Source organism: Centroberyx affinis, unplaced genomic scaffold (genome assembly GCF_046629955.1).
Source record: "Centroberyx affinis isolate AG114_WGS23_722 - 3 ecotype Tasmania unplaced genomic scaffold, CSIRO-AGI_Caff_v1 ptg000932l_1, whole genome shotgun sequence".
NCBI classification, from domain to species: Eukaryota; Metazoa; Chordata; class Actinopteri; order Beryciformes; family Berycidae; genus Centroberyx; species Centroberyx affinis.
Genome location: NW_027279509.1, coordinates 80,980 through 105,507, shown reverse-complemented (window position 1 = coordinate 105,507; position 24,528 = coordinate 80,980). Strand labels below are relative to the sequence as shown.

Below are 24,528 nucleotides of genomic sequence, written 5' to 3'. Positions count from 1 at the left end.
TGCACTTTCATAAAATGAGTCACTGTTTCATTATCAAGATCAAAAAGAATACCCATTGCTGTATTCAGATGCAGAGAAAATATGTCCTTAGGAATTACTATTCTCAACCCGACCCGACCCCTTTGAGGAAGAGAGAGGGGATGTTTGTCAGTCATGACCAAGCACAGGCTTGCCCATAAGCAGTGTGGTCCGAGCGCAATGATGTTCCAGAGCTCAGGAGAGAAGAGTGGAGGAGAAAAGGTTAATGGTGTGATAAAAATGCACAAAATGTTCACAAAGACCTCCATTTCTCCATTTCAAAGCAGAGCTGTTTGATCCAAATCTACTGTACACAGTGCAGTGTAGCTGCACGTTGCCTTGGTATTAGAGCAGATAGGAAATCCAATGTGTTATAGTGGAAGTTGTTTTTAATTTGGAGCAAAATCAAAATGACCACACTTTTCTCAAAGGAGTGATACAAAATGATTTAATGAGCTGACTTTATCAGAACAAGGTAGGCTATTTTGTCCAATTAATTTTGTGAATCTTTAAATTGCTACCCTCTGCACCTAAGGTTGTTAGCCAAAATGTGAAGCTGTCTGATTTAAAAATATATCATGCCTATTTATAGCTGTAATTGATTTCTCTTCACTTGACCTATTTAACTTTGTTTATGGTTGCACTTTGACTCACTCTGGTGCGAGTGCTGCCTTCAGTGTGTCTACAATTAATAGAACCAGAAAAGACCTAAAATAACAAGAGGTGCTTAAAGTGCAGTGAGTAGTACTATAGTATTTTTTACCTTAAGTCAAGTAAGGTTTTTATATAACCCTTATACAGCATACCTAGATATAACTAATGTGCAACAGTATGCAACAAAATAGAACACAAGGAAACAAAACAAAGCACAAGACACAAAATAGCATGTTAACAGCATGTTACCTTACAAAATCACACAGCAGACAACTGACAGACACCAACTATAGGGAGTCTATTCACATTATACAATCAGAGAAATGTCGGTACATGTTAATCATGGTTTCCTCATTTCTTCATTTGTCACAGAGGAAAAGTTGGCAGCAGATCAACTTTCGTGCGACATAGTCCATTAGCATCCAGTCACATGCTATATGTTCCACTGTATCACAGTGATTAAGGTACATAAATAGTCTTCCAAACAGTCTAGCCTTTTCGTTTGTATAATGTATGAGCTCCAGTTGCCGGTTACCTTCCTTTTAATATTACCACATCACCGGCTGCAACACCACTGACACAACAGATAGCAATCATCTAGCTTACACCAACCATCATACAGTCGCACCACAATCTTGCTGCTAGTGATATGAACACATTAGCAGAACTACAGAGCAGACTACAACATCATCTGGAGAGAGAGGAGTAGCCAGACCACCGTTGGCATACATGGCATGTTGTAACAGGTAGTCTTCCGACGGACATTCCCTAATGATGTGAACACTGTGGATGGTGCAGTAGCAGCATTAAGGCGAGCACACTCATACACACCAGTAAATCAAAGAGCAATGTGTCTTCTCAATCACAGCCGATGTCTTTGAACTTAAATAGCAGCTACCATCTTGCCTGTGGCAGTTTCAGCTCACTATAAACACAAGCCCTTGGCAGTCTTCATGCAACAGTCTGTTTGAGAGAGACAGAATTCTTCACAAATTGTAAATTTATGTACACCCATTTGACACTTGCCACTCTTGATTGGTTTGTGTTTGTCTCTCCCTTCCTACCCATTATCAGAGGTAATTAGCATTGTGTCTGGGCCCAGCAGAGCACAGAAACACAGAGCCGGGGGCCTAATGGGTGGAACAGGCCCTTGAAAGTACACTAACCCTAACCATCTCCCTGCCAGCCACAGATAGACGGTGAATAATTCCCTCTCTACTTACTGCAAAGAGGTGCTGACTCCAGTCACCTGAGACCTGAACCCATCATAAGCCTGGAGAGGTAATAATAATAACTTCACCAACTGCACATGTGAGAAGGGCTTTCTCCAGAGGCAATTAGTCCTGAAGAGCATATCTGTTCCTGTCTTGTCTGTGATTTTTAGAAATAGCATTGCTATCAAACTTATAGAACCCTGGAGAAATTACTGCAGAACTTCATAAGATTTAATCATGTGTTTGCATAAAAAAAACATTACAGCATTAGTTTTGTCCTTACATTAAACTTGTTTTTCTGTTCTACTTTGAGTGAGGCATTTATGCGGACCATCTTGACAGCAATATCTCAAGATTTAAGAAAATGACACTCAGCCAATTTGGCCATTAAAGGGCCCATCATCTCTCAAACGCTGCCAAAAAATGACTTCCAAACAATTCCAACAACTCTGGATGGTTGGTTATTTGTATTTTGACAATGCTTTTCAGTAGCTTTGCCAGTCCTCTGAGCATGAAAGAGAAAATGAATCAAGAGCAATCGCTCCTTGGCAGGGATGGATCTTCTAAAGCAGGAAAAAGGCATTCAAGCACAAATTACACAGAAAGATATACACAGATAAAGCATAGTAAACACACTTTTTAAACGCCTATGCACCTTTGAGAGGCACTGCCACTTTGCCAGTCAACTGTCTGGGAGTGATGGATCCCTCTCCCCAGACTGGACTTACAACCGGAGTCTATGTGTGTGTGTGTGTTCATCTGTGTGGGTGAAATGAAATGATGTGTTATGTAGTGACACCTCTCACTAATGCTAAGGTGAAGGGAGAAATATGCAAGAACAAATTAATGGGCAGTAATAACTATAACTAAAATTATTGCCTCAATTCTCAGTTAAATCATTACAATGTCAATAGAGGCCCAAATTCATTCAAACTGATGGAATCATTTAAGGATCACCATTTGCATATGTCCTTGCTTGCCATAAAGCAAATTCACAGTTTGTATTGAGTCACTTATCACTTCATTGCCTCAAACTGGGTCATCATATCTCCAGGCACAATTACAGCCAAAACCTCAGCGAGACAAATTTGCTGTCAGTCGGTGTGCCACTTTTATGTATGAACAGCAAGCTGTCAGCAGGACGGCCAGAGATAAAAAACGGCGCGAGGGCGGAGAGGAGGGGGCTCCGGATCGTGCGGCAGGCCTCACAGGTCGATAAGAGACAAACGTATGTCTAATAAGCCAATGATGAACCCAGAGCGGTCCCTCTTGTGGGGCCGAGCCTGCTTCTTACAAATGTGTTATTGACTTCACTCAGATTCAACCAGCCGGACATAGAATTACACTATCTTGAGAGCCGCTATACTTCAGAGAGAGGAAGAGATGAAGAGAGAGAGAGAGAGAGATGAGAGATTGCAGCAGTGGGTTAAAGTATCGATCATCCAATCCTGTTTATACCCTCGAGCTAATGACAGGCAAGATATAATTGACACACAGCAGCGTGACAGCTTGAGGATCGAGGAAATCATTAGAACAAGCCGACATATATATAGACATGTTTTAGAGCTGTGTTTAATGGAAACTCCTAACACCAAGTAACCCAAAATGCAATTAGAAACACTCCAATGTTTTACAAAATAGAAAATCAATCAACATAACAGGCTGAGCCATGCTCTTATCTGCTGGTATGTAACTGTTACTACCTATGAAAAGCCAATACACTCAAGGACAGACAGAGCCTGGTTATTAAGATGAGATAACGCCTTTCTAAATTTAGGGCAGGATATTACAGTGATATATTTCTAAGTGGTATTGTAATTTAAAAAGGTATACTTAAGCGAGCTGCAGAGAATAAAGGCAAAATGTGTTGCCCTTAACGACATTGTACATTGTACCCAGCAGGCAGCGCGGTATCAGCCCAGTGCGTGCTTCCAAGAGGGTTATTGTGAACCGCCAAACAATAAGTCAGAACCACATTAAAGCCATTACATCTACAGTTATTAATCATAGTGATTCAGTGTATTAACTAGCGCTATGCGATTGCATGCCGTGCATTATGGATATGACTTATGGAGCTCTGAGGCTGAATTACAGTCAGATGACATAGAGTCCAGTGAGTCAGACTGCAGTGGGCCTGGCTGTTCTTCAACTGTATGTGTGTGTGTGTGTGTGTGTGTGTGTGTGTGTGTATATGGTGTGTAGATATGCATATTATGTATGTATGTGTACATAATATCAGGAGTTTTCCAGCCACATTAACCAGTAAAACTACAGATTGTCATTCATCCGCCCCCAGAAGTTTTCTAGTGCTGTGGTTCAACATCATTGCCTTAAATCTGTAGTGAAGTCTATTCACTAAAAAAATGAAAATTACAGTCTCTACACAGGCTGGATCATGAAATTAATATCATTTACAGTTACGCTTTGTAAACACTCTTGGCCTACTTGTTAATTTGCTCAAATTTCATTAGCCATTACACAAATAACACAAGTGCAAGCTCAGAGTTCTCTCTCTCTCCAATGTAGGCTACAGTGAAGTACTACTGTATCTGTAAGGTCAGTTTCAGGTTCTATCATCTGCCGTGAAGATGGCAACACAATGGCACTGTTTTTTCGAGCTGGCTAACTAATTAGTAAATAGAATAATTGTCAGAATAATAATTTATTTAAAAAAATAATTTGTTGCAGGCCTACACACGACATACAGCCACCATGCTACAGGCACACAGCCGACATGTAATTCGAGAACTGTGAGAGAGCCTCGCCCAGCTATGATTACCACCCCCTTCCCCATGTATACATTCACCATGCATTGACCGTGACATATACACATGTGCATTGTGTGTGTGTGTGTGTGTGTGTGTGTGCGCGCGCGTGCGTGTGTGTGTGTGCGTGTGTTTTTGGGACTGTTTGTAGGTCAACCAAATTGCTTCACTGGGAATCTTAGATGGGCTCAGGCATACATTTTAGTCTGGCTAGGAGGAGCTCTGTTTGTCTATGTATGTCTGTGTGTGTGTGTGTGTGTGTGTGTCTGTGTGTGTGTGTGTGTGTCTGTCTGTCTGTCTGTCTGTCTGTGTGTAAATATAATATCAGTAGGATTTAATATATAGATTTGTCCGGTCAACATTTACTATTCTTCCACAGTGAACATACACATATGCATTATGTCTGTATGGGTCTACATTTGTCTTTGAAATGTGCTATACAAATAAAGCTGCCTTGCCTTGCCTTTGTATATCTGCCTACATATATACAGTATATATACAGTATATATGTGTGTCTGTGTGTATGTGAGCTTGCTTCCATACTGTGGAAGTTACCAGGAGTGAGGAGGAGTGTGTGATAAATGTCCTGCTTGGTGCTGACAGAGCAGGTCCTGGAAAGCTATATGGTCCCATGGGCTTGAGGCTAATCACGGTGGTTTCTCTGGAGCCTTTCTGCCTCTGAATGACAAACACCTCTAACCCCCTCGCAGGAGAAAAACACACACAGCCCTCACAGCACTGATTTCATTACTACTGGCCCTACTGTTAATGATCAAATTAAGTCGCATCAAATTTATTCATAAACCCGTTTTTTTTTTTATTATTTGGTGAAGTCATGACTCATACAAAGATCTGGTGGCAAATTCATGCAGAGCTTCAAAAACACCTGAGTGCTTGTGAGAAAAAGTAATTAGTGTTTTCGGCTCTTCATTACCTTTTATTTATTTACATATATATCCACCGGAGTAATAAATGTGTTTGGAAGCTCCGGTTAGATCATCGGGACTCATTTGGAGAGTTTTCCACGCTCGTCCTCTTGACAATATTTGTGTGTGTGATCAGAGCCGATACTGTGTGTAGACACAGAACTGTTTAACAAAACATTAATTATGTAAACTCAACAAAAGCAAAGCTGGTTCCCCTGTCCTCTATCTTCTTTCTCGCATTCTCTTTCTCTACATCCCTCCCTCCCACAACACACGTGCGCACACACACACACACACACACCCCGCATAGTGCAGTGAAGCGGAAAGCATCCAGCTACACAGCCCGTCAATCTCACACTGCTGCTGTGTGGCCTTGCTGGGGGACGACACCGGCTCTGCCTGGTCTTGCTGCTGGCATTGATTTGAGGCTTCACACAGGAAAGCATGAGCCTCCACAGAGCAGAGGCACGAAATGAACTGAGAGAGGGAGAGGGAGAAGAAGAGAGAGGATGAGAAGAAGAGAGAGGGAGAATGATGGAGGAGTAGAGGGAGGAGAGGGAGACGAGAGGAGGAGAGGGAGGGAGAGGGAGAAGGATGGGAGAGGTAGTAGGAGATGAGGGAGGGCAAGAAGGAGAAGGAGATGGGGAAAGAGAGGGGGGGGGAGGGAGAGGGACAGGAAGAAGGTAAATGAGAGGGGAAAGAAGAGAGAGAAGGGAGACAGAACATGAGTAGGAGAGGGAGAAGACAGGAGAAGGAAAGACAGTAGGAGAGGTAGAAGGAAAGGAAATTAGAGAGGAAAGGAGAGCAGGAAGGATGGGAGAATGAATGGGAGAGATAGGAGATGAGGGAGTGCAAGAAGGAGAGGGAGATGGGGAAAGAGAGGAGGAAGGAGAGGGAGAGTGAGAGGGACAGGAGGAAGGTAAAGGAGAGGGGAAAGAAGAGAGAGGGAGAGAGAAGAGTGGAGGAGAAGGAAAGATAGTAGGAGAGGTAGAAGGAAAGAGGGTTAGAGAGGGAGAATGAATGAGAAAGGTAGAATGAGAGGGAGAGGAAGATAGAGGGAGAATGATGGAGGAGGAATGAGAATATAGGAGAGAGAAGGGGAGAGAGAAGGAGAGGTATAATGAATGGGAGAGGGAAGAGGAAGAAGGAAGAAGGAGATGGAGATGGAGGGAGGAAGGAGAGGGAGCAGGAGAGGGGGAAGGAGGGGGAGACAGAGATGGGGAAAAGAGATGGAGAAGGAGCAGGAGGAGGAGAGGGAGAGGGAGAGGGAGAGGGATCTGGGGAATAAGCCCGTGTCGACCGGGCAGCTCTTTTTTAGCTACAGCAGCACTAAACAGATGCATATGAGAAGTGCTGGTCGTGACTACTGCTGTTGCTTTGAGAATACTGAAAACTCATTTGAAGTGTGGCGCTATTTTGCTAAAGAAAAAATAAAAAAAAGGAAGAAGAAGAAATATTTTCAACGGCTAGTGCTCTGGGCGCTAAAGACATGCAAAGTTCTTGCCGCTGCCAAGAACATGCCACAGCACATCTTTTCCACTGAAAATAATGAGAAAAAAGGAGCCAGCCGTGTAAAGAGCGGTCCCCAGTGAACACGCAGCCCGAGGCCATTGAGAGTTGTGGGAGCAGAAGACTGGTAGGCGGGAGGGTGGATGGATGGATGGATGGATGGATGGACGGATGATGAATGGTGTCCCTGCATGACAAAAAAAAGCATGACAAACACAGCTAAAGCTAAACGGCATTACCGCCTCGTCTAACCCCACCCCCCACCCTCCCCACTGCTGCTTATTCCTCCTCACGGTGTAAGTGACTTTTAACTGAGCACCTTGGAGCACGAGTCGAGTTAAAAGAAGCTATGAGACCAAGTGTGCACAATGCAGAGCGAGCGGCTGAGAATCTTCCAGCAGATAACCAAAGCAGCACACGGCGATATCCTCATAACAATCAAGCTCCTCCAAGCACAAACTAAACGCACCGCTCTGCTTGGACACAAATTCTGTATGCTTTGCCATCACTGAGAGAGAGAGAGAGAGAGAGAGAGAGAGAGAGAGAGAGAGAGAGAGAGAGAGAGAGAGAGAGAGAGAGAGAGAGAGAGAGAGAGAGAGAGAGAGAGAGAGAGAGGAGAAGAGAGAGAGAGAGAGAGAGAGAAGAGAGAGAGAGAGAGAGTCTGTGTACAGCATGTGCCGGTGTGTGCTGATGTGCCTCGGTGTCGTTACGTATCCGATATCCCCAGCAGAGTTGAACCCCTTAGCCCGGTAGCATGACAAGCCAAAAGGTCACTTGTCCAATCTGCTGTTGAAGCCCTCTCTGAATCCCAGCCCCTGCTCTGCTAATATGAATCTATATCCAGGCGGCAGAAAAAAGCTGATCCTAATCATGTGACCATTTCCAGCTCTACCTCAAGAGAGCAGTTACTTCTCATGGCGTGGATGATTTGATCAAAGAGCACGGAGGAAGGGCAGTATTTCTCCACGCAGGCGGCTGATCCCAGCCCTAAAAGAGGTGGCTCGGAAAACAAGAGCGAACCTGTGACAGGAAAGACTCCACCCTACCTGCTGCTAGAGGCCAAAACACTGTGGGTACAGTGGTTGCTGAGATAATAACATAACACGGTGTGGTATGAGCCTTCGTGCTGATATAACCACTAATGATCTGCCTGTGCGACTGCCTTTGTCTGGGTTTGCTGGTGCCGAGTGTCTCCACTGTGAACCTGTGCCATACACACTGACTTGATAATGGATACGAACGGAGGAATTCAAAAGCTGTAATTTTCCCAAAATTACATTCTGCGCTTGTAAACGTAAACATGTGCATGTGCTGGTTTACCTCGCGGCACCAGAACGCGCTACCTCCACGTTTTCTGGGCAGTGACTGATGAAATACGGTTCAAGTAATATTCACGTGATCGTTGCCAGGACAACTTCATTTTCATGAGTATCATGTTTTGTCTCTTTAAAGCCAGAGGTAAGAGTCAGCTCAGTGTTTTTCATTTCCTAAAAACATTTTATCCAAGCGGCCGCTCCCCAGGATCCCAGTGATTCTGGTCTGTCAGCTTGAGACTGACAATAACAGGGCTGCTGTCGGCAGGACATGTGAGGTGGTGTGTTTTCTTCCCCCCGATCCCTCCTCTCATCTCCATGTGTCTGCATTTCCCCAGTTTCACCTGCCCCTTCACACTCCTTCACCTTGACCAGGATACATGACTGGGGAGCTGACAAGCCAGTGTGTGTGTGTGTATGTGTCAGTGTGTGTGTCAGTGTGTGTGTGTGTGTGTGTGTGTGTGTGTTTTGTGAAGTGTTTTGTAGGTCAGAAAAATTGCTTCACTGGGAGTCTGACAGGGGCTCAGGCATACTTTTTAGTCTGGTTAGGAAATAAAGCCTTTCTTATGAATGTTGTATTATAGCATCCTGCTTGTGGAGAAAATGTTCAGAACACACACACACACACGCACACACTCACACACACACACACACACACAAACACATGCACAGCGTAAAAAACATTCTGTTTCAACAGGTGAGTGCAGACACAAAGGCTAACTCTATTACCATGCATTGCAGGATAAGAGGCACGGCTATTCATGAAAGTGGCCTTCACGTTGACTCCCTTAAAGGATTTAAAGTGTTTAATCTGAGGCACACAGCATCAGGTGGAAGGCTTAGACAATTCTAATCTATCTGGCCCGAGGAAACAAAATCCCAGCTCATTCCGGTCAATAAAGTCTTAAAAAAGGAAGAACAGGACTCCCAAAATAGTCATAGGATATGGCAAGTGACCTATTGTTTCAGTGAACTGCTTTCCCCAACTGATATGACCTTATCTTGCTAATATCCTCACTCTAGGTGCGCCTCATGGGGCGCAGAGCACACCAACACAACCACAATCTGTGCCAATCCCATCACCTAATGAGGAGCGAGTAACATCAAGAGGTGCTGTGGATCAATTCAGGTTTAAAGAGGTTAATGTTGTTTGCCCTCCCTTTAATAAAAGGGCAAGTGAGTGGGTGCACATGACTGCAAATGTTTGTGCATATTATGTGAAAAGGAAAAGTGATATGTTAATAGATATTGTAGATAAGACTCAGTGGAAAGAACTGATTGTTGATGTGCTTTGGGGAAGCCTGTCAGGAATGTTAAAAAGGGGGGAAACAGGAAAACAGTAATCTTCATTTAGAGACTGGAAGATGAGTGTCCAATATAACTGAAATCTTAAAGAAAAACAGAAAAATCCTGTCTATGCGTACGGTGTGTGTGTGTGTGTGTGTGTGCGCGCGTACATGGCCATGTGTGTATGTGCTTTTGTGCATTAAAGCAGTGTGTGGAGTGTGACTTCCATCAACCAAATTATAGAAAGGAGTTCCTAGAACAGTACCTGCTCATTATCTGAAGATCAGTCTCTTCACAAATTACAGAGCAGCGAAATGTCCCAGGTGTGTCAATTGACCCTCCTCCTCTCCCTCCCTCGCTCGCACAAACCCACCCACACATCTGGCCACACACACACACCCACACACACACACACACATACACACACACACAGACACTGACACTGACACACTAAAAAAGCATCTTAGTTCCAGGTGTGACATGTGCACTCTGCACCGCTGTCGCCATCGAGACTTGGTTAGTATAATCAAGTTAATCTGTAGCGGGAACTGGCTAATGAAGTTACCTTCTCCTATCGCCCCAGGCTGGGAAATTATGTCTCCGTCGGGGGCCTTTTAACCTCCGCATGCGCGTGTGTTTCCCCCCGCAGCCTCCGGAAACACACACCTTCACACACTCGCTTAATGAGTGCTTGGGGAGGTAGGCAGACACACACACACAAAGACAGGTCTGCTTTGAGCTCATGCTCCTCCTGCCTGGAATACTCAACCCTTCCCAGAAACACTCGTGTGTAGTGTAGCTCCCCGAGAAGCCCTAAGGCTGAGAGGACAAGGACAAAGACGGAGAGGGAAATACAGAGCCTACTGAAACACACAGAGGGGAAAGACGGAGCAATGAAGACACAGAAATTAAGAACAAAAGGGAAAAGAACCTTGAAAAGGGGAAGGGCGTGAAAGACCCTGCGGATGATCCTTTAGTGTAGCTCAGCTCTGTGACCATGGGATCCCTTGGGTGCAACCTCGCTCCACATTCCCAGAACCCCAAGGGGAAAGCTTATATGTGAAATCTAGTTTTATCTGAAATCCAGAATTTTCATATGGAAATGATGTCATGCATATCAGCCTGGGTTTAAATGAGGAATTCTTGAAGGGTTTGTCATATTGGGGGGTATAAATTAAATGGATTGTCTAAGTTACAGAAAATGTATATGACATGGTACAGTGTCATGTAAGGCATCATATGAAAGTGGCCATACTCGTGTAAAATATCCAGAGGAAAGTGGTGTTAGGGATTTCTAAACCCATTTTACACTTGGAAGAGCATGCCATCACTGTGTCATCACACAAAACCACACTTCTTCTCAACCACACCTCCTGTCAAGCTCACCTTTCTCCCACACGCCTCCCATTATGAATCTCTCTATGTGAGCCAGGGGTGCAGGCACCACAGGCATTTATTACGAATGAAAAAATCTTTCTTTTCCATCTCTGTGGAGAAAGACATACAGACGGACAGGCCAATCTTAAATCCTTCAGCAGGAGCTCATGGCGCCAGAGGGACTCACTGGACTGGGATAAATCCTCAGTTCCATGGTCTCACCACTGAATGAGCCCGTTCCCCCAGGAGAACATGGGCCTAACCAAGCCAACAGACGGCCAGTGGAGCGAGTAGCCCTCGTCTGAGAGGTAAAAACCTAGTTAATTCATCTGCTATAATGACAGTCTGAGCTGCCACACATCTCCCCAGACCACCACAACTGAATCCCAATCAAAAGTTATCTCCTCTTCCCGCTGAAACATACGGCCTTGCAGTGTCAGACTCCATCTCCCTATCCCAGCTCAGAAAGAGGAATTAAGAAGTTGTCTGGAAGGAGTTTTCCTCCTTTGCTTTTCCAGTGCAGCCTGCAGTGAATAAAGCCAAGTTAGCCAGACAAACACATTCCTGTCTGCCTCTTGTTCTGGCAGCACTGCCTCAGAGGTGACTGAGTTAGCTCTCCACGCTGTGCAGTCCCTCTGATGGGATTAGCTTTAAAAGACTGACTGTGGAAAACAATTCAAAACAACGTCAAAGACTGTGCTGTTACGTCACGCACTGATAAGTCTGGCAATTATCCATCTGCACTATTGTTTTCTAATATATGAGCTGCTGATACGAGGAACAAATGTACTAGTTCATTGTAAATAAGAGTAATGAGAAGAATTAGGTGGGTCATTTGATGTAACCTTTCTGTGTTTGGATAAACCCTCTCCCTGGATCTTTATTATTCACATTGGCCTGGTTCCATATCCTTTTTAAAGGGCAAGAAATAGCTTCACTTATGGAGGTGGTGCAGAGGCTATGAGGATCGGGTTACTTCTGCATGCGGATCACAATAAAAGGCTGGACTAACTAGAAAATGGGTGTCCTACAACTCTTTGTGCCTCGTGCCAAACACAGGCTATCTATTTCAGCAACATGTATTCCTAATGTGGAAGAGAGCCTCAACCGACAAGCACCCCAAGGGTATCAGGCTTTTAGTTCTGCCTTGCAGCTCGTTCACTCAGTTAATGAGAACATTAATTACATTCCACAAAAATATCTCAAAAATAGCAAGTGTATGTGCGTGCGTGTGTGCATTCACAAGAGAGATGAACAATCACGCATGTTTCGTTTCAAAGGTGCTGGTGTAAGGCAAACACTTTTGAACACTGCTAAAATACCTCAGGGAAGAGTAGAGCAAAATATTACCATGTTCTAATTAGGGTTGGGACAAATTATAAAAATTTTAATGTGTGAGGAAGGAAGATAAAGCAAGAAGGTAGAGCATAGCACAGTGTGTGTAAACAAAGCTATCTGCAGTAAAGCCTATTAGGGGAGAACTGGAGATCTCAGCATCAACAGGCTTCCATTGTCAGTTGCCTTATTGTCACAAGATACCGCTGCTGAGCAGAGTAATACCCATATTAACCACCATTCTCCTACTAATGCCTTTTCTCCTGTCCCCTGTGATCAGCCTACTTCCAGCCATAATCCCAGCCTAAGCTGATTCTTAATTACCCTGGCTGACCGAACGGACAAAGGCCAAGACACATGCCTGCTCTGAGGTCTCCGACACATCGTGTTCTCTAACCACTCTCTAAAGATAGACCGGCTCCAGTATCTGAGGCTGTTTCTACGGCATAGCACTACTTGTTTGATCTTAGCAATGCAATGTATTTATCATCAGAGGAATATGTAAGTATGGTATGCTAATTCTTTCATTAGCAATTTCACACTGTAGAAAAATAAAGCGAACAAAGCCTATAATCCACATGACTGTGATTTATATAAGTTCAAAATGGCCAAAGGAGTTCTGCAAATATTTACATATAATCAGGTGGGAACAATCAACAATCTGGCCCTTCCACATATACAAAACACACACACGCACATACACAGAAATGCACATATGAATACGCATCCACGCACCCACCCACACACATACACACACACATAGTAAGGCCCGGCAATAATTATAATCTTGTCTGTGGTTCTGAATTAAGCTCTTTGTTAACGACACCCGGTGGGCTCCCTGGGCATTCTGGCGTATTTCTGGCTTTGTGCTAATGCAAGATACACAAACAGCGCTCTGCCTTGGTCCTACTGTAGAAGGGGACATGAAAGAAAGCTGGCTGGGCTCTTCACACCGAGGCACCGGGACATGCTGGTGCCCACCTCAATCCACCCATAAGCCCCGTGTCTCCTAGAGCAATCACCTGCCCCTCCCCAACCCTTCCCTCAGCTGGTGGGCGGAGTCAGGCAGGCAAGAGAGGAACAAACAAAGTCTTTGAAACTGTTTGACGAGCTGTCTCTTTGGAACGCCAGGCAGCTGAGCAATCCCAGGCCCTGGAGGGTCGCGGTGCACTGAAGGAGAGCAGCGTCCTGGAAGGCTCCGTCTGTCCGCTTGCCGGCCTGCCAGTTCGTCAAGGCCACCTATAGCCTTACCTGGGCTTTTGGTAAGCGCGTACATATACATCTGCTGCGGGTATAAATATCACAGCCATATAAGGGCATTATGAGGCTTTGTGTTGTACCGGTTTCTGAGCTACACAATAATAGTACAGTATCGGTGATCCGAAGATAAAGGGCACATATTTTCCTGGTCAGGAGCTATCCCTCCTCATTAGTGTCACTGCAGAACTGACTCACAGTGTCTAAATACACTGGGCAACAAATAGAGATTCATCCTTCAACCCTCCGGCAATTCTGCCACCTTGTCAAAAAAATGAATACACAGTTTTTCATGAATCAGCTGTTTATGAGTGACCACTACTCTTGCATCAGTGCGTACTGCACACTGTGACACGAGAGGGATACAGAGAAGAAGGGCAAACCCTGAACTGTGTTGTCCCTGAAATGCCTTACAACCATACACAGAGTAACATGTATCAAGGGGTAAAGGGATTTTTTTCATGAAAAGCTACTCCACATGATCCCCTGAGCGACTGCTGAAATGGAGGCATGTCAAAGTGAAGAGGATTGTGATGGGAGGTCATGTAGGATCGAGAGGAGAGTTTCAAGAGGAAGAAGACAATAAGCTGGCTGTGACAGGCTGTGTTTGAGAAATCAATAGGCTCTGCCTTTGTTCTGTCTCACTTCAACACCTGAATCAGAACAAAGCTACCGAGGCCGCCTGAGTTCTCGAACTCTCTTTACTAACATCACTTGACAAAAGCTTTTCAACTCAACTGTCGGTCAGAAGCCAATGTGCTAGCATATCATAGCACACTTTCCTACGCTGCATTTCCACTGTCTGAGTTTACAATTTAATAAGATATTGATGCAATGCCCCTGCAGTCCAGCATAGGATGATTATTGCATGCATTTTGCAATAATTACAAAAATAACAGTACACTTTTCTCGAAAAACTGTTCTATGTTATTTCTCCTGCATGGAACTGTGATGAAACTGCATGCAACAGTCTTCATCACTGTCGTCGTGTGATAACCTTGTAACTCCAATTTTGGTGAATTTCATGTTTTAACTTCAACTAAAGGATTTCACGGTCCATATGGGTTGAGAAAATTCTGGCGACATCTTGGGCTTATGAAAGTCTTTTTGAAAATCTGTTAGATAATGCAAAAAAATGCATTGTCATCAAGCTAAGGCTGTCTTTCTGAGTTCCTGAAAAAATGACATGTTGGAGATAAAAGTTTACCTCTTACATCTTATGTGTGATCAACAGGTTTAATCAGGTGACAGTGATTTACTGCCAGCTGGCACCTATGCTACCACAGCTGTCATGACCTACCCATAACCCACCAGCAACAGCTGTCACAGCTGAGTGTCACCACACTGCACCATGAGGCTCTGCCACAGGGAGGGAAAGACAACACAGATTCATTTCAGAAAGTTAATAGTAAGGAACATACAAGGGAGAAGTATTGCAGGGTAAAAGCTAAATCACTGATCAAATGTGGCATGGATTAACAGAGCTTAGTTGTAGTTGCTGAGATTTTTTTTATGCTTTGAAGACATAAATACTACACTCTTGGAAGTTAACACACTAGACATTATCAACTTCTGCTGTGTGTGTGTGTGTGTGTGTCTGTGTGTGTGTCTAAAAAGTGGGAGATACATCAGTGTGATAAGTGTTAGTGAAGACAGGGTTCATGTCTGGGTCTCAGAGAGGATATTTCTTTGCCCAAAGGGGCCAGTCAGACCAGAAACACCACCTCCCCTAAGAGAGCAGGCATCATCACACAAAGACAACTAAGACCCGCGTCCATTATATCGACAGGGGGAAAGAAGAGGCCTGAAGAGACTGTTTTGACTTTCTGAAGAGAGCGAGCGGTTCAGATTTCACTGGTTGTATCTTGTGCGGAGAGCTACAGGCAACAACAGGTCAGACCTCGACACTGCAGTCCTGGCCTAAGACTTCACTGACCTGGGCGTTCAGAACAGAGTCAATCAGAGCAGTGGGGTAAAGAATCTGGCTGCAAAATTGTGGAAACAGACAAAGGTAAAGAACTGAAATACGGCCAATGGGCTAAATATAAACTGCACCGGAGACTCTCTCTCCTCAGGGTAGGGATGAGGAGCAGCGCTCGCAGCATCAGTCTTGCAGACCCACTTTCTGCAGACTGGAGCTCGCTACCTCGGGGAGAAAAACAGAGACTGAAACGGCTGCAACTCAGAACCCAGCCTTTTCCTTTGTTGGAGGATTACATACAGTATCTGTGTGTGTGTTCAGCACACCCACATATTACTGTTCTACACAGTTTCATTTCCCACATATGCAGACTGTTAACACTGGCTAATCTATGTTGAATGATAAATGTCCATGTCAATTATTGAAGTAAGACATACACTTTTAAGTGATATAATAACTATAATAGTCCTGTCATTTTAGACCAGTACATCCACAGTATATTTCATCATGCTGTGAAGTACACAGTGGCTTATTTGTAATATATACAGGCTTTTTATGGAAATGAGACTGTCTAGCTCACTCTTTGATGTTTGAGAGGATTTCTACTTTTCTCAGACCCTTCTGTACTCTGCTCTGTACAATATTGGTAGCATTCCACTTCTGCAAAACCCAGCAGGTAGCATGTGCTTAGGTCATGCAAGTCCTGCCTGCATGGCAAACTCGCACTCCTACATCAAACTTGCGGGTCACACACTGGATGCTACTTTGATGAAATCTAAGTAAAATGGACTTGCCGGAGCTTGACAGATCGATACCACATTAATATCACCTGGGTGGGGGAGCCAAGAGGCCAGCTCTCTGGCTGTTCCTGTGGAGTGGAAAGGAAGGGACAGGCCAAGACAGGCCACTGACTGTAAATCTTTCAGGCTTGGCGTCTCTTCCAGGGCGCAGGAAGGAGTCACAGCAGCCCCTGCTAGCATCAGTGTCAGGGCTGAATCACACAGCACCACAGGGCCCCCCTGCACGGCCAGATCATGCCTGATTTCCTCTGCTTACTCCACGCTGCATGCAAAGATACTGCTAAACAAGGATGCTGATTAACACACACATACACACCAATGTACAGGCACTGCACACACAGTAATATATTGTCATCAATATGCTAAAACATTCATAGCAACGACACAGAGAGCAAGTTCCAAATGAAAATAGTAAGTGGTCTATGCATCGCTTGCAAAAAACAGAATATGCATAAATCACATTTGAAGAGTCTGGCCAAAAAAACAGTGTAACAAAAAATGGAATCGCTGCACAAGTGGAAGAAAAGAAAAAAGATTCTTTGTCAAATGTTCAGTCAAACATCGAAATGAAGAACTAAGGTATGAGCATTCAAGCCAATGAGTTTGACTAAATGAGTGATACTGGACACTGGAGTCTTTTTTGCCTTAATGCTCAGCAAAAAGTCTTGATACACACCGGGGAAATGTGCGTAGGTGAAGTGTTGCCATGCTAATTCCTGAGTGTCTCACTGGCTAATATTTCACGGTCATTTAACTCTTTTCTAAAGACGAAAATTAGTTTTTTGGTCCCAGACTTGTTGGTCCTATGGACTGGTCTTGATTCCTGACCCCTTAATAATACACTTACAATGAAAGAGACCTTGACGGGATAATAAGTGTCATGTATAATTATCTCCTCTGTCTCCTTAGTTCTCCCTTAGAGTGGTTCCTTTCATAGCTCTTTGTTGGACTACAGAATCGGCCACTGGGCTTTGATATGACGGAGCGCAGGCACAAAGAGCAGGGCCGGGCTGAATGGCAGAGGAGACACACAGCAGAAATGATCCCGCTCTTGGGCATTACCCTACACTCAGAGGCAGCAGCCTGCTCTTTCTCTGCCTCACAAACATGGCTCCCACCCTGTACTTGACCTTTCTGAAGAGCAAACAATCCTCCAAGAGGCCCAGACTAGGCCACAACTCACAGAGCCATTAACAGAAAAGAAAAGAGTTGGGACTTTCTACTCAGAATTAATTCAGGGACAGAAAACTAACACCCATGATCATTGAAACAGCAAAATGCTTCCCAGCATTAATTAAGTACAACAACCACAAGATGTATAGTATGTATGCTGCAATTCACCATAAAGACTGTATTGCATTCTCAGCCTAGGATAATTTCTTGAACTGCACAAGGACAAACCGAGGTGAGATGTATCAAGGCAAAAGAGACCAGCTCAAGACATAGGAGCCCCCTGGCTGGAGATGTGCTCACAGTGATGAGGAGTACAAATCATGGTCCTTGGCATCCAGCAGAATTCCTTAAACACACAGATGGATATGTTTCATTTTCCAGACTTGTGAGATGAGTAAGCCAATTGGGGGCTGGCTCTCCTCCACATAGTCCCACATTACAATAGATCAGAGAGAGAAACGGAAGGAGACAGGCTGCAGAGCAGAGCACTCCTCTCATAAGCGCCCTGTTTAATCACACAGAACTGCTGAAGGCAGAATGGACGGCACCCACAAGCCAACTAAGTCCTGCTGTGGCCTCAGCTGAAAACAAAACATCCTGACCATCTATCCGAATGAATCCCTCTCTCATTCTCTCTCTGCCTTTCTCTCTCTACATCATTGTTTCACTTTTCTTCCCCCACCCCCTTGCTGGAAAGTTTTCCATCTGCTCTCAGTAATGCTGCCCATGATCCCACAAAGATGGAAATCAACCAATCTTTCAGGAGGAGACAGTCTGATTTAGGCCCAATCCCTCCTGCTCCTTACCCTCTATCCACAGATGGTGGCCTGGCTCCTGCAGGGAACATTTCCACTCTGTGGATTTGCAGCATTATTGTCCAAAGCAACATTTTTGACACAAAGAAATATTTTTTTACATACAATAATTCGTAAATACATCTCAGGCCGACAGATAATTCACTTGGTGAATGCCCATTTGTCCATTCAGTTAAGTGCCTATTACAGTCAACACAAACACATCTAATGGACTCTCGAGAACAAAAATGTAACAGCTACAAATAGGAGCATGACATGAATAACGTAACGTACAATCAACCTTTCAAATAAAGCATTTCAATAACTACTGAGAGCACATTTAAATGGTGTCAAGACAACTCTTTTGAACCAACTGCTTTGGATTAAAGACAATTATGTTTCATGTAATTAATAGATCTGCTTTTATTGTCACACACAGCAGACCTGCACCCTTCCTCCACGCCCCATCTGAACTCATAGGTGTTCCCTCTATATACATGTGCATGCATGCTTGTGTCTATCAGTTTGTCAGTGTATCTCTTTGTATTTTTTTTTCTGCATGTCAGGTCTATCTACTACTATCTATGCCTGTGTGTCTGGTCCTATATAATGTTGTTTCTCAATGTCACTGCTGATGTTTATACAATGTAAATGCTCTGCCCTACAGTATTATACATTCCATCACCAGACAGGCTTCATATTCCTTTTCATCTTGATCCAAGTGTTATCTTACTCAACACTGAAATAAGGGAGGGGATATTCTGTCTCAACTTTAGATGAAACTGGGAAATGAGTCATGTGACACAGGATAATTGGCCTAGATTACACTACTCAGTTGACAACATTCAACGCTAATAGAAGGGACAGATGGTAAGTGAACATCCATACTATTCCCAGAAGATAGGACAGAGGAGTAAAAGTGTCAGACTGGGCCTTACACCATTAAAATCACATAGAAATACACCCGGCAACAGTGGTCTTTCATGTCCATAACCCCTCTGTGCTGCCTGAACAAATGTGATATTTTTTCTCACATCAACCCCACTACAGAGTCAGTCCAATGCAGCAGAGAGGCTACATATTTCATTGCCTCTATCAATTTTATTTCCACTGAACTGGCAGTCTGGGCTGACCAAGGCGTAAGCACTGGATATGGAAAATATGGATTTGATCGGGTGAATTGGGGCAGAAATGGCCCATTGAGCGAATGTATAGTGGGCAGAGTTTTAACTGCCATTCATACCAAAGTTAAGGTATAGCACAATCAAAGCAATAAAAGCAGAGTGCATAATCAAAGGAGACCCGTTGTAGATTGTGGGAGTCAAGGCTGCCTTGGCACCCGTTAATTTCTCCGGCTGTATGATGCTGGCAGTGAACACACTTGGAGAAGCGTGCCGTGAAGGGAGTCGGGGCAGGGGATCAGTCACGCAGAACAGAAGCCACAAAAAACGCCAGTATAACTATTATTGGCTAATGGGAAGGTAACAGTGCAGATGGTGAGGCTTGCAACACTCCAGTTAACAAACTAAAAAATCAACACCGTGTAAATTTTTGTTGACACTCGTACACATCCTTAGTGAAGCGTCACTGTTCCATTGAGCTGTTTTAATTACCTGTGTGTGATTTAATCCTTCATATGTCTCAGCCCATTCCTCTTAATGATCTGCTTCATTCATCTCTTAACAATACACATTCTGTTTGTATGTATTTGTTGTTTTTTTGTTTGGTTTTGTTTTTATGGTTTTGTTATACACTACCGTGTTGCCTCTCCTAATTTAGCATTGAGAGGTTTTCCCATTATTCACAACAGTGCAGTCAATGAGGAATACAATCATTAGCCAAGTGCTGTGTTTTAAAATAAAACCCCAACTATGGAATACTGGCATGGTAGTTTTTCTTATATTTCAATATGAAAAGTATTTATTAAAATCTACTCATGCTCATGCCATAATGAATATTTTTGCGAATGCATGTGACTAGCACTGTGTCACATTGTTATTCCATGCTGAAGCAGCCTGCAGTGTAATTGTTTCTATTATTACTGCCTTATTGGACTGGTTTTATAACCTTTAAGTGAAGGACAGTGGTAAATGTTATCTGAGTGCATGCATGTGTAAGTGTGTGTGTGTGTGTGTGTGTGTGTGTGTGTGTGTGTGTGTGTGTGAGAGAGAGAGAGAGAGAGAGAGAGAGAGAGAGAGAGAGAGAGAGAGAGAGAGGGAGAGAGAGAGAGAGAGGGGATTCTGTGAGACAAAGAGATTAAGACAGAAACAGAGTTCACAAATTCCAGGCCAAAATCATTCTAGCTTTTTGACAAAAAAATGGTCAGAATTACAGAGCAGTAAATTTACTGTCTACATCAAGTAAAAGAGACTCTTAAAAATGAATATGACAACGTGTGGATCATATTCATAGAAAAAAAGATGTACTTCTATTTTTACCTCTCTCTCTCTACCTCTCTCTGATATGAGAGTTTGCATTTTGGAAGGATATATTTACCCTACTGAAATACTAATGCCAAATATAGGAGGGAAAAACTCAAGTACAACTCTGAGAGGAGCAAATAAGGAAATTACAGAATTTCAGTCATTTTATCACAGACAGATGCTGTTACAAGCTCTTCATGTTTGCCCATTAAACAGAAATAAGGAGTTAATAATTCTTTTTACAGGGAAAGCCTACTCTACAACAGATTTCCCATATACATATTTTTTCCTTATCTTGGATAATTCAGTCTGGATTTGTAAGCATAAATATGTCTTTTAAAGCTTGAAGACCCAGGAGAGGCAAGGCCATGGCCACAGCACTAGAAAAATCCAGGACCGCACTTGAAAATGAGTAAGACTAATTTCCTGGACACAGTGTTATGAGGATATGGCCACATTCTTTGGTTTAGAACTGTTAGTGTTACAATAAACGAAACTCCATTTGGATAAACTTTTTAAAGAGTCAGTCTGAGTCATCATCCAACCCAGTGCCAATGGAGCAGCTCCAGGTTTGGTCTCCTGATGTCATCACAGATCTCTGGCTCTCTGGTTTCTGATTCTTGAGATTGAGATGTTCATGCTCACAAATATTGATTTAACTGTCTAAAGGTCACAGGAGTGCCCGGTCCATTCTGTTTCAGGGAGAACCGGGTCTGAAAGAAGTGATCTAAGACCTTGGCTTACAATTGTCAAACATGTTTTAGACTACCTGGCGCCTTTAAATATGGCTGAGCAATAACAAAAACGAGATACACTGTAGCGCAGTGGATTCCTCTGTTGTTTTGGGAAGAGGGAAATGGGAGCTTTTCCCAGAACACCCAGGCAAAACCACAAGCCTCCCCAGATAAACAATACGGCTTGTTTTGCGGGACATTTCCACTAAGAAAAGTTAATAATCCTTCTACCAAAGTTATTACGGGAAATTGTTCTTATTTTCTGCTCGAAGGATTAATATTGTCCCATATAAATCAGGACTGTTAAAGCAGGAGCAGCAAGCCGCAGATAAACGCAGCAATATGTTGGGATATAAAGTTGGCATCCCCATTAGACTCGCTCCGAGGATGCTTTCCCACTTTAATCCACATGCAAAACTTCCCAACTGCGTTTACGAGATCGGGGGGAAATGTTCCTTACCTGTTGGCCCCTCAATGCCATCGGCGTAGATCTGAACAGTCAAAATCAACAGAAAGGCGCAGGTGTTCATCGTGTTGCTGTTTTAGTCCACTTTAAATGTGCAGAAGAAATCATTTCATTGACTCCGCAAGGTCCGGCGCGCAAGTTGTTGTTGCCGAGCCCATCTATTCCCCAATTCTTACTGAGTGGAGTTTCAGAGACACTGAGGGAGACAGGGCAGAGCCAGTCCTGCAAACTGACGTCAGGGTAAACAGTTCACACACAGATTTCTCGCACAAGCATACTTTCCTACCCGGGCTTCAGAGCCAGAAGATATGGGCCGGGCGCCTCCAAGTGGCGCTTATCGGTAACGACGCCGTGGTGTTCAAATATTGGCAAAGTAAAACCCTCAGGAATGCCAGTGTAGACTCTGGTGTGCGTGTGCGTGTGAGTGAGAGAGAGAGAGAGAGAGAGACAGACAGAGCGAGACAGAGACAGGGACAGAGAGAGAGCAAGGTGCTGATCTCTTTCTCTCTCAAATCCATTTGGTTGAATTTTAATGAGAAATGGCTTGCTCTTCACTGCCCAGCAGCTCTTAGCACAGGTACAGTAGGATTATCAGTTCGACAACAATGGATACAGTCTGGAGAAAATATTCATTATCCAAGCAGGCTCTACATTCTCTCGCACTGTGTGTAGGCTTATCCTTTTCATCCTTTATCCTTTTAGCACACCACAAAAGAGCATACCTCTGCTGGGCCATGAATGGAAGCAGCGTGGATCAACTAACCTCTGTATGGCCATGCCACCACAGACAGAGAGGAGAGTCAGTGGGGAGATATTCACTCATTAAATCATTTCATTTAACAGCTTGAATTGTGTCTATGACCAGTGATATATGCTATTCTCAGATTCAACACATTTTTAAGGACAGACAAGTAAGTAGTCTATGCCTTCACAAATTTCTCCATAAAATATGCGGTCTCTAATGTTATGTGCATTACATTTACAGCCTTTATTTGACAAGGTTAAATTTTTCCGTGCTCATAGCTGTGCATGTTTGTTGCAGTATACCTGGCCAAAATGCCTCATGGATTTTATGCAATGCGTAAACTAAAAAAACAAATGTATTGCAGAATAAACAAGTGTAACTACATAGAAAGACTGCTTTTAACCACTATGCTTGAAAAGCCACTGTGATGAGTCATGACATCTACACATTCTCTTATTTGCCAGCTTCTCTGTGTATGTGATGGCACTATAAAGGGTAAAAACATTACAGTTATGTATTTGATCATGAATTGTTGGATACTAGTCACATGCTGCAAGGTGTCCTCTCCTATTTATTATGGCATTACATGGCCTTTGAGATTCATCATTCAAATTGAACATCTTGCTTAAGTGCTGATGTTGCAGCAGCCACCTCCCAGAATGATCCAAGGTAGTGTTAAAACATGGTTGGGCTGACATAAATAGCTATGGCTCCAGAAAGCCCAATTGGATCAAGGTGCCATTATGCAGGCTGTTCATCATTCATTTTGTTGTCCCGTGTGGACATTAGAGCTGTGGATTAAATTAAAGGGGGGCAACAGACGCACGCCCCTGCAGCGAGACATCCAAGGCTTCCAACAGGAGCCCACATCCCAGTCTGTAATGTCGTTAGCCCCGAATGACAGATGAACGATGGATTGCTCAGCAAATTACCTAATTTGACCGAAGGAGCTAAGCGTTTGTCAAGATAACACCTGTAATCACACCTGCTTGATGCATGGCAGTGAAGGCACAGAGTGGCAATTTATTTAAACTAGGGACTCTTTTGACCTGAACCCATTCAACTGCATGATAGTTTAATTTGCTGGAAAGGTAACAGGGTGGTGCACAATGGTTTTCAAATCCAGCACCAGGACAGGTGTTAGCAGGGACGCTGACAGCTGTGCTGCGGCTGAGAGTCATTCTTATCAATATTAGCACCAATGACAGCTGCCACTCGTAACCCCTCATAAACAACTACATCTGCACATCGTGTTGAGCACTAATCTCTAATAGTCTAATAATCATTGCAATTCTCGGGGAAGTTGGCAACAGCCGGCTCTCAAACCAGCACTGTCTCCCACATGGCTCCAGTCATGCGGCAAGGTGTTAAACTGTTACTCAGCCTCACTTCAGCCCCATGAATGCAACTGAGGAAACAGCCGTCGCCCTAATCAGATCAGAGAGGTCATTTCCCACTGCAGCAGCGGGAATTCACGTCAGCTGAACCCCACTATAAGAGAGGTGAGGGGATGGATGAATACCAAACATGCCTCTCAGATGAAAAACTATAAAGAAATTTCAAATAAAACCTGTCTCATATGTTAACCTGCTGCAGTAAGTGCTGTTCCTGTCTGTCTGCTGTCACCGAAGCATCAGTGGCTCTATAGTTCCCATCAACACACTGACAAAAACTAAAGAATGACTCACAGTATGGATCCAGTGATGCAAAATCAGCTGTTCTAAGTTCACAATGATTTAAATAACAACAATTTTTGCATGCCAACCCCTCTCTTTTTTCTAATCTTTCCTGTCATTCACCACTGTGTACTATCTAGT

At 43.7% G+C, this 24,528-nt stretch overlaps 1 protein-coding gene across 3 annotated transcripts in view; it reads right to left on the bottom strand.

Annotated features, from left to right (window-relative positions):
* Positions 1 to 22,119, bottom strand: part of ptprub (protein tyrosine phosphatase receptor type Ub) — a 143,507-nt gene extending 121,388 nt beyond the window's left edge. For all 3 annotated transcript variants that reach the window (XM_071521812.1, XM_071521811.1, XM_071521813.1), the window contains exon 1: positions 21,961 to 22,119. In XM_071521812.1, coding sequence (XP_071377913.1) covers positions 21,961 to 22,030 — 70 coding nt within the window. In that variant the 5' untranslated portion in view covers positions 22,031 to 22,119. The remainder of the gene's footprint in view (positions 1 to 21,960) is intronic.
* Between the last annotated feature and the right edge of the window lie 2,409 nt (positions 22,120 to 24,528).